Here is a 15,425-nt window from a genome sequence, read left to right as displayed (position 1 = left end):
GATATACATCAGAGGGATGGATAAGTCCCGAGATAGCTAAGGAGTCAAAAGACTGGAAGAATTGCAAGGGAAGGAAAAGGGGAAATGTTTTAAATAAAGCACAGAATATCAGATAGTACATTATGCACTGTGGATGTATAATTTAAATTTATGTAAATGATTATGTTTTTAAATATTTGGAAATCAATTAAAATCAGTTGTCAACGTGGTTTTTAAGAAGCAAGAAGCAGATACTTCAGAGTAAGTAAGACTGTGGGCCCAGAGGCGAGGTGGGGAATACACCGAAGAGGATTTGCACCAGACCAAAACCATTCAGGTAACCAACCTGATTGGAGGTTCTCACAAGTTCTGTAGGAACTAGAGTCTGATATCAGACATTGTAACCTGTTAGAGTTCTCAAAGCAGAAAACCCACCAAACCCACTTGAACAGTGTTTTTAGAGGTTGCATTTTTTTTCACCAGTAGTTAGAAGTTATATTGGGAGAAAATCTGATCTGCACTGGATGAGAGTAACCTCATTGTCTGGTTAGTCGACTCGTTTGAAGTATTAATAGTCATACCATATGATTAAAATATATGCCTGGAATAGGATTGTTTTATAGTTTTAAGGAAGAAGCTTAAATGAGTGTAATTATGATGTATTAGTACTGAAATGCTGCTTTTTTCCTTTTTTTTTTTTTCTAAATTCATTCCATCATCAAAGGTATTGATAACAGAACATGGTGACTTGGGAAATGGAAAGTTTTTGGATCCAAAGAACAGAATCTGTTTTAAATTTGATCACTTAAGGAAGGAGGCAACTGATCCAAGACCCTGTGAAGTAGAAAATGCGGTTGAATCGTGGAGAACTTCAGTAGAAACTGCTCTGAGAGCTTACGTAAAAGAACATTACCCGAATGGAGTCTGCACTGTAAGTCATCAATAGCAGCTTTGTGTGTGTGTTTTGTGTAAATGAGAGTCTTTAGTGTCTCCTAAAATTTACAGTAACTTACAGAATTGACATTGTATAATTTGTCATTTTTTCCCTTAAATATTTCTAAGAATGTTTACTATTTTTTCAAGAAATTCTGGATAATAAATAGATACATTAGGATGGCTTAAAATAGAGAAATGGTTGTACCTTGATTTAAATCCATGCAGAAATTCTAATACGTTGATTAAGGGAGCATGATATGGTGAGATTCTGTTATCTTATGTTCATGACTCATCTCAGTTTAGATCAAATTTATTTTTATTAAGTTACAGAAATCTGAGAACAAATAAAATTACTTGGAAGTAAAATTACATGTTTATGTATTTTATAGTTACATTTCTTGTGTTTTTTTGTGTGGTTGTTTCATAGGTTCAGCCTGTTTTTATATTTTCAAGAAATCCATGGCTGGGCACAGTGGCTCACGCCTGTAATCCCAGAACTTTGGGAGAGGCCAAGGCAGGTGGATCACCTGAGGTCAGGAGTTCGAGACCAGCCTGGCCAACATGGTGAAACTGTCTCTACTTTAAAAAAATACGATTAGCTGGGCTTGGTCGCACGTGCCTGTAGTCCCAGCTACTCGGGAGGCTGAGGCAGGAGAATTGCTTGAACCCAGGAGGCAGAGGTTGCAGTGAGCCGAGATCATGCCACTCCACTCCAGCCCGGGCGACAGAGTGAGACTCTGTCTCAAAAAAAAAAAAAGAAAAAGAAAAAGGAAATACAAAATATGGTAGTAGGAATACATTTCTTTTTAAAAATTTCATAATATTGTTTGTATCCTGACAGGCTTTTTTAGCACCCGCAGTTTGTGCTTCAGTGACCTTTTCCATTGCCAAAGTGATCTTTTGAAATGCAAATCAGGTTATCAAAATTCCCTGCTTGAAATCCTTCAGAGATTTCCCATTGCACTTAGAGTCCAGGCTTTTGAAGGTGGCTTAAAGGCCCTGTGGATGGCATGGCCTCTGCTTACCCCACCAACCTAACTCTACCGTATATCCCAGTTTATACCTGCTTTCTCAACGTAATTATTAATATCACCAGTAGCATACCCCATTTCTTTCTTGGAAGTTTCTTGGTTAGGACAAAAATTCATGTGCTCTGCTTAAGTATCTAGCTCTCTAATTATTTGAGAAATATTGCAACATAACTTCAAATATCTATTACTTGAATTGTAACTTGTTCATCAGAATTATTTTGGAGAAATAACGAGAGTAAGGGAGTAGAGTCCTCATTTGTTCTAGAGGATTGAAAGGCAGAAATTAATTATTACTTTTAAAGCAGTAGGCAAGACGTGCAATAACATTGTGATACATCACAGACATTCTCTTAACAACCTTTCTCACTTACAAGTAAGTTAATTTATTCCAATACTTTTAAATGACTAGAGAAGCAGCAGCTCCTAAGATTGTGAAGTGAACAAAGGTGATAACCACAAGCTAGGTCCAGTTTTCACTTGCATGGAAAAAGCTAGATTAGCATCTGTATATTTAAAATAAATTATCTACTTATGAAAGTAGATTATCTAGAATGTGAATATTTCAGAGTACAATTAATTTTAATAAATTTTATTTAGTGTCCCCTTTTGTGGTCCACTAATAATTTGATTAGGCATAAATATTTGAGAACATGTTTTTCTAGCTACTATATTGGAATGATGGCCTACTTTGTATTTTATGTGTTCTTGTCAAAGTACTGTGCAATTTGCAGTATTTTATAGATTTTTAAAGTTGGACATTCCGTGACCCTAAATTTATTCTTATGCTTATTTTCTTTGCCAATAAGGTGTATGGCAAAAAAATAGATGGACAGCAAACCATTATTGCATGCATAGAAAGCCATCAGTTCCAAGCAAAAAACTTCTGGTAAGTTAAAATCTTGGGTATTGGGGAGTTTTGGCATTGTTTTAAGTCTTTGTAGTTCTCGCTTTAGTGATTTGGGCAACACCTTGTTTGTTTATGATTAGGAACAATCTAGACATGATACAAAATTTTAGCCTTTTGATATAAGGAAGGTAAATTTGCTCAACAGCCTAATCATTAAAGGTAGTGGTAAATCCATCGACATTCAGTGAAAAGAGAATGGGACTAGCAAACAGCATCCTGAGGGAGCATGTGTGCCTGCAAGAACACCAGTTGGCAGTCCATATGCTCATTCTGTGAAGGGGCTGTTCCTGAATGAAACTAATGTGGAGGAGAACAGAGGTAATTATAAAGCAAAAAATGATGCTGCTTTTGTGAACTTTGTGGCTCTGAAGTAGAGGATTGCTTTGTACTTGGTTAGCCAATGTGAAGAAGTAATGACATGTTTTATACAATGAGGCAGATTACAATCATGCCTTGTAATTTTGTGTACAAATCATTCCCTTATTCCTTAGAAACATCAAGCCCTCAGGAGCATTGATTGACCCTACTGATCTTGGACCTTTGACAAGTTGTTGGTCCTTTTTATTCTTAGACAAGACTATTTCTGAGCACCTGTTATAAACTTCTGAGATTCTTTAAGACCTTACAAGTCCATAATTGAATGAAATCTTTACATTTATCCCTGTTTTACATGCTGAGGTCACCAGAATAAGTATGGTCATAATATTTACCTTTTAGTATATTAGGCTTTGACTCACTAGCCAAGTTGGTCGGTGGTGCTATTAAAGGTAAAGTAACAGGTAACCCCTTTGGGCCAGTTGGGTTCATGGCCCAAGGTTGCTCCACTACTTAGCCATCTCAGAAATAAATGCAAGGTTGCAAGGTTAACCAAGAATATTTGGAGGAATGCAGATCCATCGTCACTGAAGGAAAACCAATGCCATAAGTAAACATATGCCTTAATGACTAGCCGCAGTTCCCTAAAGGTTCTGGCATATAGCGTTACTTTTATGGACTTAATATAAGTGTGGTTTCTCTATGTTGGGTCTAAAATCTTGTAGCATTAATCTACTGGAATCCTGAAGCAATCAATATTTATAAAATTATTACTAATTGATGTTATGTATGCCAGGAAATACATAATAAAATCAATCTTGTTGAGATGGAACTACTATTAGAAGAAAATTCTTTTTACTAAGGTTTTCTTTATAATACATTGGAGATGTTATAATAAGTTTACTAATTCGTTTTGAAATCTAATTCCTTTCAGCTTTAACATATATAAAATGGAGAAAATGTCTGTCCTTGAGTTTTATTTTCTTTTTAGAGACAGAGTCTTGGTGTGTTGCCCAGGCTGGCCTCAAATTCCTGGGCTCAAGTGATCCTCCTGCCTCAGCCTCTCAAGTAGCTGGAACTACAGGTTCACACCGTGCCCGACTTGTCATTGAGTTTTCTATTCTCACTATTTCACTTTACAAGGGTAATTTTTCCTAAACCATCACTATGAGCATTGTATCACTTAAGTTAATGGCTTTCACTTTCTAGAAAAAAAATGTATTTTATATGCTTTGATATGATTTTTCCAAAGTGATAATATCATGGCACAATAGTCTCAGTAAAATCTAAATAGTTAATACAAAGCACTGTACTTCAAGCCAGGCATCTATAATCCCAGCACTTTTGGAGACCAAGGCAGGAGGATGGCCAAAGGCCAGGAGTTCAAGAAACCTGGGCAACATAGTACAACCCCATCTCTAGAAAAAAAAAAATTAGCCAGGCATGGTGGTGCATGCCTGTAGTCCTAGCTACTTGGGAGGCTGAGGCAAGAGGATATCTTGAGCCCAAGAGTTCAAGCCTGAGTGAGCTGTAATCACGCCACAGCACTTCAGTCTGGGTGACAAAGCAAGACCCTGTCTCTAGAAGAAGAAAAAAAAAGAAATATACTTCAGTTCATCTAAAATATAGGTAGAGTAAAAATCAGAAGCAACTAGTCTTAGATGTTTCTTAGGTTTCAGTAGATACCTTCTCTTCTTAGTCTTTACCATTTCTCCAGGGTCTAGCAGTATTAGGGGCTTAATGTAAATATTTGTTGAGTGAATACATACTTTTAATTAAAGAGTTAATATAAGAGAGGGGCAGAATAGAATTAAAGGCTAGGACATATTGGCCATTTACTCCACTAATGAAAGAGTTCTATCTACTCAGTGTCATTTACTGTTACTGTAGTAATTAATGCCTTTGGAAGAATCTTTTGAAATAGTTCTCAAATTGGTAACACTACTTGGTTTGGAATTTTTTTTTTTTTTTTTGCTTTTTATAATCAATGGTTATATAAATGTATATTGTCCTAGTCAGTATTGTATATGCTAAGGACTCACTAGTTGACTTGGCACTAATACCTCAATAAAAGGAATATTTCTTTTGGAATCATGAAACAAAAGTTATTTTTTCAACCTCAATAAAAGGAATACTTATTTTGGAATCATGAAACAAAAGTTATTTTTCCAACCAAGCTTCTTTGAAAAATCTTGAATGAGTCACTCAAATCAAGACATGTTTTAATTATCTGTTATTTTGTAAAACATATACATTGTTCTAATAATAATTTCCAAATATTCAGTGTAACTGTAAGTATGAGAATACAGGTTGAATATCTCTTATCCAAAATGTTTGGGACCAGAAGTCTTTTGGATTTCAAATTTTTAAATATTTACATCATACTTACCGGTTTAACACCCCTAATTCAAAAATTCAAAATTCAAAATGCACTATTAATCGTTTCCTTTGAGCATCGTGTCAGTGCTCAAAAAGTTGCAGGTTTTGAAGCATTTCAGATTTTTGAATTAGGAAGACTCAACTTGTACTATCATTCTATAGACTTTATGATTGGGTAGACTGCATGAATATTGAACCCAGAAATCATTGTCTAGCAAAAGCCAGTATAGTGATTCATTACCCTGTGACTATTATATACTGTTCAAAAAAGCTAACGTATCAGAATTTCCTTAGCTTGCAAAGAGCAAACAGAGACAAAAAGAAAAGTTACCATGAAAAGTTTGTCAGCAAAATAGAGTATCAAAAGCTATACTACTCATCCAGAATTTTGTTCAAAAAGAAAGATAAAATTCACTGGTAGACAAAAAGTAATAACATACCAGTTTGTAATTTCTCAGTTTCAAACCATGAGTATGTATTTGCATACCAAAAATCATTTCAGGAGCAGAGAAATGCCTTTTATATGGCGACTTAAACATAAAATTGGAATATTTTTAAAAACCTCATGTTAATAACTATAGTCCTTTATTTCCAGTTATCAAAACCTCCTTAAGAGTGTTGTATAACATTTACTAGCCATTCTTTTTAAATTATATGGTACTTTGTATCATTCAGTAGATGTTAAACTACACTGAGTGTATTTATAAAATCCCCTGATAATCTAAACATTTATTCCATTTATTTTGGAAATATAAGTGATACAATTGAAGAAGTAGCTTAAAATTTTTCTCCACAGTAGCTTATGACTTAGTTTTGTATTGGTTTTTGTTTTGTTTTGTTTTTTTAAGGCTAGTCAAGTGGAGACGGAACAAAGAAACCTGTAACTAATTGTGATCAATTAGTGGCAAACAGCACTGCACACACACCAGCCTGAATTGTATTTTAAGCCTTAGCTTTAGAATTCTGGCATTAAATCCATTATGTAAGTTCTTTCTTATCAGTAGGGTGAAGATTAAATTAAATATGTATCATAACTGGACTTAAGCTTTTGATTCTTTTTGACTGTTTTGGTGATTGAAAATTTAATGTCCAGTGTTCATCCCCCACACTGTAGCATGAAATATAATCTGAAACTTAAAATTGATTCAAATTATTTTCCCTACCTTATTTACAGCTGCTGTTTTTATTTTTAAGGAATGGTCGTTGGAGGTCAGAATGGAAGTTTACAATCACTCCTTCAACCACTCAGGTGGTTGGCATCTTGAAAATTCAGGTATGAAATAAAAAGAATTTGTTTACTGATCTTTAAGAAGATTCTGAACAGAGAAACAACTAATTCCTAAGTTTACATTTTCATAGTACATTTTATATAGTTCTTTTTCAGGTCTTTGTTTTGGGGTAATGGGAAAAACAATAGTGCTGTTTTAAATATTTTAAATAACCTGGCAGTTCATTCCCTAGTCGTCAAAAATCTGCAAGGATAGCTAACAGATTATAAAACACAGCTAAAATTAGATGCTGCCATTTGGTCTGCTCTTCAGATACAATTTGTTCATCTTCTGAGTTTGAGTTGTGTACTTCTCTCCTCTGAATTGGGTAGAGTGTGGTGAAGTATAATATTAATATATGCATGTGTGTAGTTGTATAACTATATTATATGCATGTATTAACATGTGTATGTATTGGCCGGGCACGGTGGCTCATGCCTGTAATCCCAACACTTTGGGAGGCCAAGGCAGGCGGATCACAAGGTCAGGAGATCGAGACCATCCTGGCTAACACAGTGAAACCCCACCTCTACTAAAAATACAAAAAATTAGCCAGGTGTGGTGACACGTGCCTGTAATCCCAGCTACTTGGGAGGCTGAGGCAGGAGAATTGCTTGAATCCGGGAGGCAGAGGTTGCAGTGAGCCGAGACTGCGCCACTGCACTCCAGCCTGGGCAACAGAGTGAGACTCCATCTCAAAAAAAAAAAAGCATGCATGATTGTTGGACGATTTAGTTAATATGGCTAAAAGGGTTAGAACAGAGACAGACACCGAGTACTCGATGAATGGTAGTCATTATTGTCAGCATTATTATTCCTTCACTTAGGCCTCGGTGGCGCTTACCTGGATAATTACAGCAATTTCTAAAATAGTGCCTCTTGTAGGACCAAAGCTTATTGAGAGCAAGGATTGTCTGGTTTACGGTACAATCTTCAGCATTTAGCATATGATTGTTGTTTTGTTGAATTGCTGGACTCTTTGGCATTCACACTGCCATCAAAAAGATAATTTTTTAAATTTAAATGTGGATATGTTACTTGACTATGTAAGACCATTTAGTGGTACACTGTTATCTACCAGATAGTCCAGACATATTTGTATGACATACAGGCCCGGAGTTGACTGGTTTGCTACCTGTATATATTTCTCCAGCTATTGCTCTCCCCAACTTCATATACCTCTAGTCCTCTCTGAAATATGCTGAAGTCCTTTTTTAACCCACAGAAAGAATCTGGAGTACTGCTAACATACTTTATACATACCTTTGCCATGTTGTGCTGAAATATGAGATCAGGGACTGTGTCTTTCTAAAACCCGTATACCCTCAGAACCTTACGTAGTAGCAGTATATTTATTGCACTCACTCAATGTTTGTTGAGTAAATTCATGTCTGAGTTTGTGGAATTAAGTGGTTGGTGGAAATACACAAAAGAGGAGCAGGGTTGGGAGGGAATATTGTGAGCTCAGATTTGGACATCTTGGTGTTAGGTACCAGTAGAATGAATGATTGTGAGGCAAAAATGTCCAACAGTCAGGTCAATAGAAGGCTTGCCTGAATAACTACAGGGGTGTCTCTAACTAGTCTCCTCACTCGGCTGAGGGAAGGGAGAGTTTTGCTAGAGTTCACAAGTTCTGGAGCTCAGCAGAGAAGTCTAGACTAGAGCTGAAATATGTAATCCATCTGCATTGATATGCTTGTTGAAGCAATGAGGAGCTTGATGATTCCTGTAATGTGGTTTCTGTAATTTCTTTTTCTAATAGGTTCATTATTATGAAGATGGTAATGTTCAGCTAGTGAGTCATAAAGATATACAAGATTCCCTAACAGTGTCTGTAAGTAATTAATTCCACAATAAAATTTAACCTAATACTTCTTTAAAAGCAGAACAGTTTTGGAATGAACATTTTAAGTAATATTTCTGCTTCAGATTAAAGTGTTTTCTGATAGATTAAAGATAAGTAATTGCAAACCTGTACCTAACTTTTTTGCAGCTTTATTGAGATACAGTTTGTATACCATTCAGTTCACTCATTTAAAGTATAAGCTTCAAATTTTTTTTTTTTACTAAAGGGTTGGACAGCAGTCACCACTAATTTCAGAACATTTTCATGCTCCTTAAAAGAAACCCTGTACCATTAGCAATCATTCTCTATTCTACCCAGCCCTTCCCCCAGAACCCTCCCAGCCTCAGGCAGTGGCTAATCTACTTTCTGGCTCTGTGGATTTGCTTGTGCTGGACATTTTATATAAATGTAATCATAATATATAGTCTTTTATGACTGGCTTTTTTCATTTAACATGTTCAACATTCATCCTTTTGGAGCATGTATTAGTACTTTTTTCCTTTTTATTGCCAAATACTACTGTGTAGTGTAGACATACCGCATTTTATCAATTCTTCAGTTAATGGACATTTCTGTTTTCTACTTGCTGCTGTGAACATTTATGTACTATTTTTTGTGTAGATATTTTAATTTCTTTTTGGTATAGACATAGGAGTGGAATTGCTGGGTCATTTGGTAACTATGTTTAACCTTTTGAAGAACTGCCAGACTGTTTTCCATTTTATAGTTTCACCAGCAGTGTATAAGAGTTTCAATTTTTCTGTATCTTTTTCCAAAATATGTCCTTTTGATGATAACCATCCTAGTCAGTTTGAAGTAGTATCTTATTGTGGTTTTTATTTACATTTTCTTGATGCTTATGATTTTGAGCATCTTTTCATGTGCTTTGATCATTTGTATATCTTTCGGGGGGATATACCTATTCAGATCCTTTGCTCATTTCCTAATTGATTATTCACATTTGTATTATTGAGTTGTAATTGTTCGTATATTCTGGATGTCCAGTGTATCACATATATGACTTCAGATATTTTCATCCTTCTGTGTGTTGTCTTTTCACTTTCTTGATGATATTGTTTGCAAAACAGAAGATTTTGGTTTTGATTTTTTTCTTTTGTCATTTGAGATTTGAAATATTAATAGAAACCATTGCCTACCCAAGGTCATGAAGATCTACTCCAGTGTTTTCTTCTAAAAGTGTTATATAGTTTTAGCTCTTACATTTAGGTCTATGATCTTCTACCTAACTTTTAAACTGTATTGTATCTTTTCATTGTGTAGCTATTTGGATCATGATTTAATGAAGTTTTTTTTTTAAGTTCATCTTTCAAATTTAAGAGTTTTTGAACTTGGTTTTATTTCTCCACAGAATTCTTTCACACATTCTTTCCCTTGCATATGCAACTGTTTCCTTGTTGATTTTTTTTTTTTTCTTTTTTTCTTTTTTTTTTTGAGACAAGACCTGGCTCTGTCACCCAGGCTGGCATGATCTCAGCTCACTGCAACTTGTGCCACCAGGGCTCAAGCCATTCTCCCATCTGAGACTCCTGAGTAGCTGGGACTACAGGCACGTGCCACTACACTCAGCTGTTTTTTTTTTTTTTTTTTTTTGGTAGACATGGGGTTTCACCATGTTGCCCAGCTAGTCTTGAACTCCTGGACTCATGCAGTTTACCCCCCTTGGCCTCCAAAAGTTTGGCTTTTGGTTTTCTTACCCCATGGATATTGACAGTATAACATTAACAGTGACATTTTCTCATTTGTTTGTGTCATATACCTAAAAGTATCTGTGTATTATAAACATCCACTGTTTATATACAATTTACAAATATTAAAGAAAACTTTATTTTTAACTCAAGAAAGCATTTAACTTTAAGAAACATGTATAAATGTGTTAAGCCAGATGCTACCTAAGAAGATAAGCTATATATTTACATATACATATATATATATGTGTGTGTATTTTTTTGAGACAAGGTGTCACTCTGTTGCCCAGGCTGGAGTGCAGTGGTGTGAATACAGTTCACTGCAGCCTCGACGTCCTGGGCTCAAGCGATCCTCCTGCCTCAGCCTCTCTAGTAGCTGGGACTACAGGCATGTGCCACCATGCCCAGCTAATTTATTTTTTGTAGAGATGGGGTCTCACCATATTGCCCAGGCTGGTCTCAAACCCTGGCCACAAGCAACCCTTCTGCCTTGGCCTCCCAAAGTGCTGGAATTACAGGCATGAGCCACCACACCCAGCCCCTGAAGCTATCTTTTAAAAAACTTTTTATTAGCACTTAGGTGATTTCTGCTCTGACCTAATTGGTACTGTCCTTGCAAAATTTGCCAGTGAAAAAAACTTACTAATGTCTGATTTTCCACAAGATGTTCTACTCCATATAGTTATATATCATATGTAATTAGTGCATTCAATATTATTCACATAAGGGTATGGTGCCATCTTGTTTGGGGGAGTTTGACATTGAACAAAGATGCCTCCTGGCTGGGTGCGGTGGCTCACGTCTGTTATCCTATCACTTTGGGAAGCTGAGGTCAGTGGATCACTTGAGGTCAGGAGTGTGAGACCAGCCTGGCCAATACGGCAAAACCTCATCTCTACTAAAAATACAAAAACCCTGTCTCTACTAAAGATAACAAAAATTAGACGGGTATGGTGGCACATGCCTATAGTCCCAGCTATTTGGGTGGCTGAGGCACGAAAATTGCTTGAACTTGGGAGGTGGAGATTATAGTGAGCCGAGATCACACCCCTGCACTCCAGCCTGTGCTACAGGCTGAGACCCTGTCTCAAAAAAAAAGAAAACAAAAAAACAGATACTTCCTAAGAGAAATTTGTCCACAAAATTACAGAGTGTGGCGTTTTGAGAGATGGTCATAGTAATTAAACTTGACTAATATGCCAGCTTGAGCTCATTTTTTCTAGGAATGACCATTTTTACTCTATCTTAGGAGGTTTTCATTGTTTTATATTTTTACACCATATATATAAAGTATAAGGTATTAGAGAATTTTACATTAACACTGTTTTATTTTTTAAATCTAGATTCTGTTAACTTTACTATTAGGAAAAAGCAAACAAACCCATCTATTGGCATGTTAAAAGAAATTTCCAGAAAAATACGTTCTTCCTGATTAGTGATTTTTTTTTTTTTTTTTGGTATCACTGTTCTGTTACATAATGTTCAGTAAATATTTAACAATATTTAGATAAAGAGTCATAAATTAGAAATCTTTACCAAACTTCTTACCCATAAAGGTTGTCTATTGGAATGCATGTCCAGTGTTTAAAATTGAACTTTTCATCAATGTGTATATCATTGAGATTTCACTTCCCTTAACCAGCTAAACATTGAGACAGGCTTATTCTGTAGACTTTTAAAATAATTTTACCTATTTCCCCCTTAGACTTACAATAATTGATCTTACAATATTTGTTCTTTGTCATAATTTCCTTCTATGTTATTTATTGTAACATTACATTAACCATACATATATTTTAAAGTAATAGTGGTTTAGTTTTAAATTACAATTTTTATTTTGTTGTTTTTTTTTTTATTCAGAATGAAGTGCAAACAGCAAAAGAATTTATAAAGATTGTAGAAGCTGCAGAAAATGAATACCAGGTATGATTTTTAAAATACTATATAAGCTACACTCACGTATGAATTAATGGCACTGAAATTTGAATTTCAGCCAAAGGCTGAATTTTTCCATTGCATCAGTTAGAGTCTTTTTGTTGTGTGTCTATTTTTAACACAAGGGCAGACTTATTAAAGTGTAGGCAAAAACAGTGGCAAGTAAATTGAATTCCATTAATATTTTGTATTTTAAAAATACTAAGACTAGGCCGAACACAGTGGCTCATGCCTATAATCCCAACACTTTGCGATGTTGAGGCAGGTGGATCACAAGGTCAAGAGATCGAGACCATCCTGGCCAACATGGTGAAACCCCGTCTGTATACAAAAATCAGCTGAGCGTGGTGGCATGTGCCTGTAGTGGCAGGTTCTACTCAGGAGGCTGAGGCAGGAGAATCACTGGAACCCGGGAGGCAGAGGTTGCAGTGAGCCGAGATCATGCCACTGCACTCTAGCCTGGCAACAGAGCGAGACTCCGTCTCAAAAAAAAAAGACTAGGTTTTAGCCAACTGTAATTTCTGAGTGCAGATTGAGTATCGCTGATCTGAGTTGCGTGGGACCAAAAGTGTTTTAGATTTCAGATTTTTTTTGGATTTTGGAATATTTATTATATGTTTACCACTCAAGCTTCCGTAATCTGAAAATTAGAAATCTGCATCAATGCTCCAGTGAGCATTGCCTTTGAGCGTCATGTTGATGCTCAAAAAGTTTCAAGTTTTGAAAACTTCGGATTTTTCAGTTAGGGGTGCTCAATCTGTATCAGTCAAAATATGCCAGACTTTAAGTGGCTATTTTTTTTCTGGTTGGAAATTTTAATTCAGGCTGTCTTACCATTTGGATTATGTGCAATCTGCTTAGATCACATTTCATTTTGTGCTTTACTTTTTATGTTATTTATCAGCTTCTAAACTACACTCTTGAATTTAAGCATTTAATTTGTGAATTGGACAAGTTTCTACTCCTTAAAAATAATAATCCATAAATTGTTCTGACATACTAAAATAAATTCAAAACGAGGACACAAATATTAAATCTAATTTATAATTTTCATTAAGTTTAATTATTCAAAATTATTATAGGCTTTTTCTTCTAGCTGCCTTTAAACAACTTTTAAAACAATGTTGGGATTTTTTTGACTGTTTAAAAACAGTGAAATGGGCTGCTTAAATAAAACTTACTCTGAAAACATCTATATGCTTTATAAATTGTTCTGTTCTTTTGCTTTACTTTAAACTTCTAACTATTGTTTTTCATAGACTGCCATCAGTGAGAATTATCAGACAATGTCGGACACTACTTTCAAAGCCTTACGTCGACAGTTGCCAGTTACACGCACTAAGATTGATTGGAACAAGATCCTTAGCTACAAGATTGGCAAAGAGATGCAGAATGCATAAGATGAACATTGCATGACCGGATCATTTTAGTGTCTTTGCGTTAAAAAATTATTGCAAAAGTATTCTGAACTGTCAAGCTGCCCAGTCAGATGGGCTGTTGCCATTTAAAATCACTGTAATTAATTAGTTTGATTAGAGCACAAAGCTTAGCTAATCAACCATTATTTTTCATTTTGTTTGTTCTAAGAGGATTGAAATTCAGTTTAGTTTAAATGTCTTTCTGTTAGGCCTTTCTTTCTTAACAATGAAGAAGAGATGATTCTTCTAGTTTATGGTTAAAAGTTTTTGAAGTGTGTCAAAAATATTTTACTAACTGTAACCCTAAAATTGTTGTCTTTTGGTTTATGAAGTGGGTAATTTTTGATATTTCCCCAGTTCTTTTTAATGGGGTCAATAATGGACATTCTAGTTTAAGGTGGTTGATGGATTTAGCCATATATGCTGCTAAAGAAATTGTCTACCTTTTCTTCCTCACCTGTTCCATTTATGTAAGGTTGAGATTAGAGGGAAAGCATTTTCTATATCAATTGTGTTTAAACCTTTCAAGGTTATTTAGCTAGCTTAGTGTTGAACTAAATTTTTTTTAAACAAGGCAAGGTCTAATGCTGTTTTGAGATTCTGAAATTAAATGAAAATACTTATTTCAGAAATGCATTTAATGCTTTTTTTTCTTGTGACAGTTACGCAAATCAGCTTGAATTCCATATGTCCCTGAGTTATTTTTATCATAAAGCCACAAATGTATTATAACGAGGCAAATTGTAATATATATAATCCTTAACTCATAACCATGTCTCGGTTTTTTTTTTTTTTTCTTGGATTGAAAAGTACTGAAATTCAATGTGACATTAAAATGCAAATTTTCCTATTTATTTGAGTAGAAAATCACTTACCAGTGAGCATATATATTTTAAAATACTTTCTTTGGATATTGTAATTCTTAACTGGTTATAAATTAGAAAAGCTGGGATTACATATGGTGTGTGGTTACAGTCTAAATTTTTTCATCCTCCTGTGCATCATAAGCATGTTTGTAATATTTTAAAAAATAGTTCTACTGATGCTACAGGAATTTCAAGCCTGTGGCGAATGTTAGTATTTACCATAGGGAGTGAAGTGGAGTTATGGTTTCATTCAATAGAGTATTGCTTATTATACTTGAGTGGAATCCTTTCCTCACGTACTCCTACAGACGTCTGGGCCTGGAAAATTTTTTTTTTTTTTTTTTTTTTTTTAGAAAAACACCACTTTTATTATGTACAATAAAATATTTCATTAGCTTGAATTGTATAGATTTTTAAAAATTCAATGAAAGCATGTTGTTTAATTTCTTTTTAAAATCACTGTTGGGCTTTGAAAGCATTGAGAATATAATATGAAAATATGACATTTTGGCTAAATCATCTTTTCTTTTAGTTTTAAAACACAAGTTTTGACACATTGGGATTCCTAAAGAAAATGAATTGGTAACATTAATTGTCTGTTCCTTTTTAAAATATATACATTTGAAAGTTTGATGATGGTGACCTAAATACTAGATCTAATTGACAAACTTAGTTCTATCAGGCCATCATGAGTTTCTGTCCCATGAAAGTCATCAGTTTCCTGTCTGTTCTAGTCTGGAATGCATTACTGAAAATATATGCAACTGTTTGTAAGGTGATTTGCTTGTGAGATGGAAGATTTATCAAAAATAATTTAGAACAGTCTGAAATAATGATTG

General features: G+C 34.9%; 1 protein-coding gene across 3 annotated transcripts in view; it reads left to right on the top strand.

Annotated features, from left to right (window-relative positions):
* Positions 1–15,089, top strand: part of CAPZA2 (capping actin protein of muscle Z-line subunit alpha 2) — a 57,198-nt gene extending 42,109 nt beyond the window's left edge. For 2 of the 3 annotated variants that reach the window (XM_033194755.1, XM_033194753.1), the window contains exons 5-10: positions 704–910; positions 2,753–2,832; positions 6,742–6,820; positions 8,578–8,649; positions 12,228–12,290; positions 13,562–15,089. In XM_033194755.1, the coding sequence (XP_033050646.1) occupies positions 704–910; positions 2,753–2,832; positions 6,742–6,820; positions 8,578–8,649; positions 12,228–12,290; positions 13,562–13,702 (642 nt within the window). In that variant the 3' untranslated portion in view covers positions 13,703–15,089. The remainder of the gene's footprint in view (positions 1–703; positions 911–2,752; positions 2,833–6,741; positions 6,821–8,577; positions 8,650–12,227; positions 12,291–13,561) is intronic. The other variant, XM_033194754.1, reaches the window with a different exon arrangement.
* The last annotated feature ends 336 nt before the right edge of the window (positions 15,090–15,425 follow it).

This window comes from Trachypithecus francoisi, unplaced genomic scaffold (genome assembly GCF_009764315.1).
Source record: "Trachypithecus francoisi isolate TF-2019V2 unplaced genomic scaffold, Tfra_2.0 Lachesis_group4, whole genome shotgun sequence".
Lineage (NCBI taxonomy): Eukaryota > Metazoa > Chordata > Mammalia > Primates > Cercopithecidae > Trachypithecus > Trachypithecus francoisi.
The sequence above is the reverse complement of the archived record's forward strand: the minus strand, read 5'-3'. Positions and strand labels throughout refer to the sequence as shown.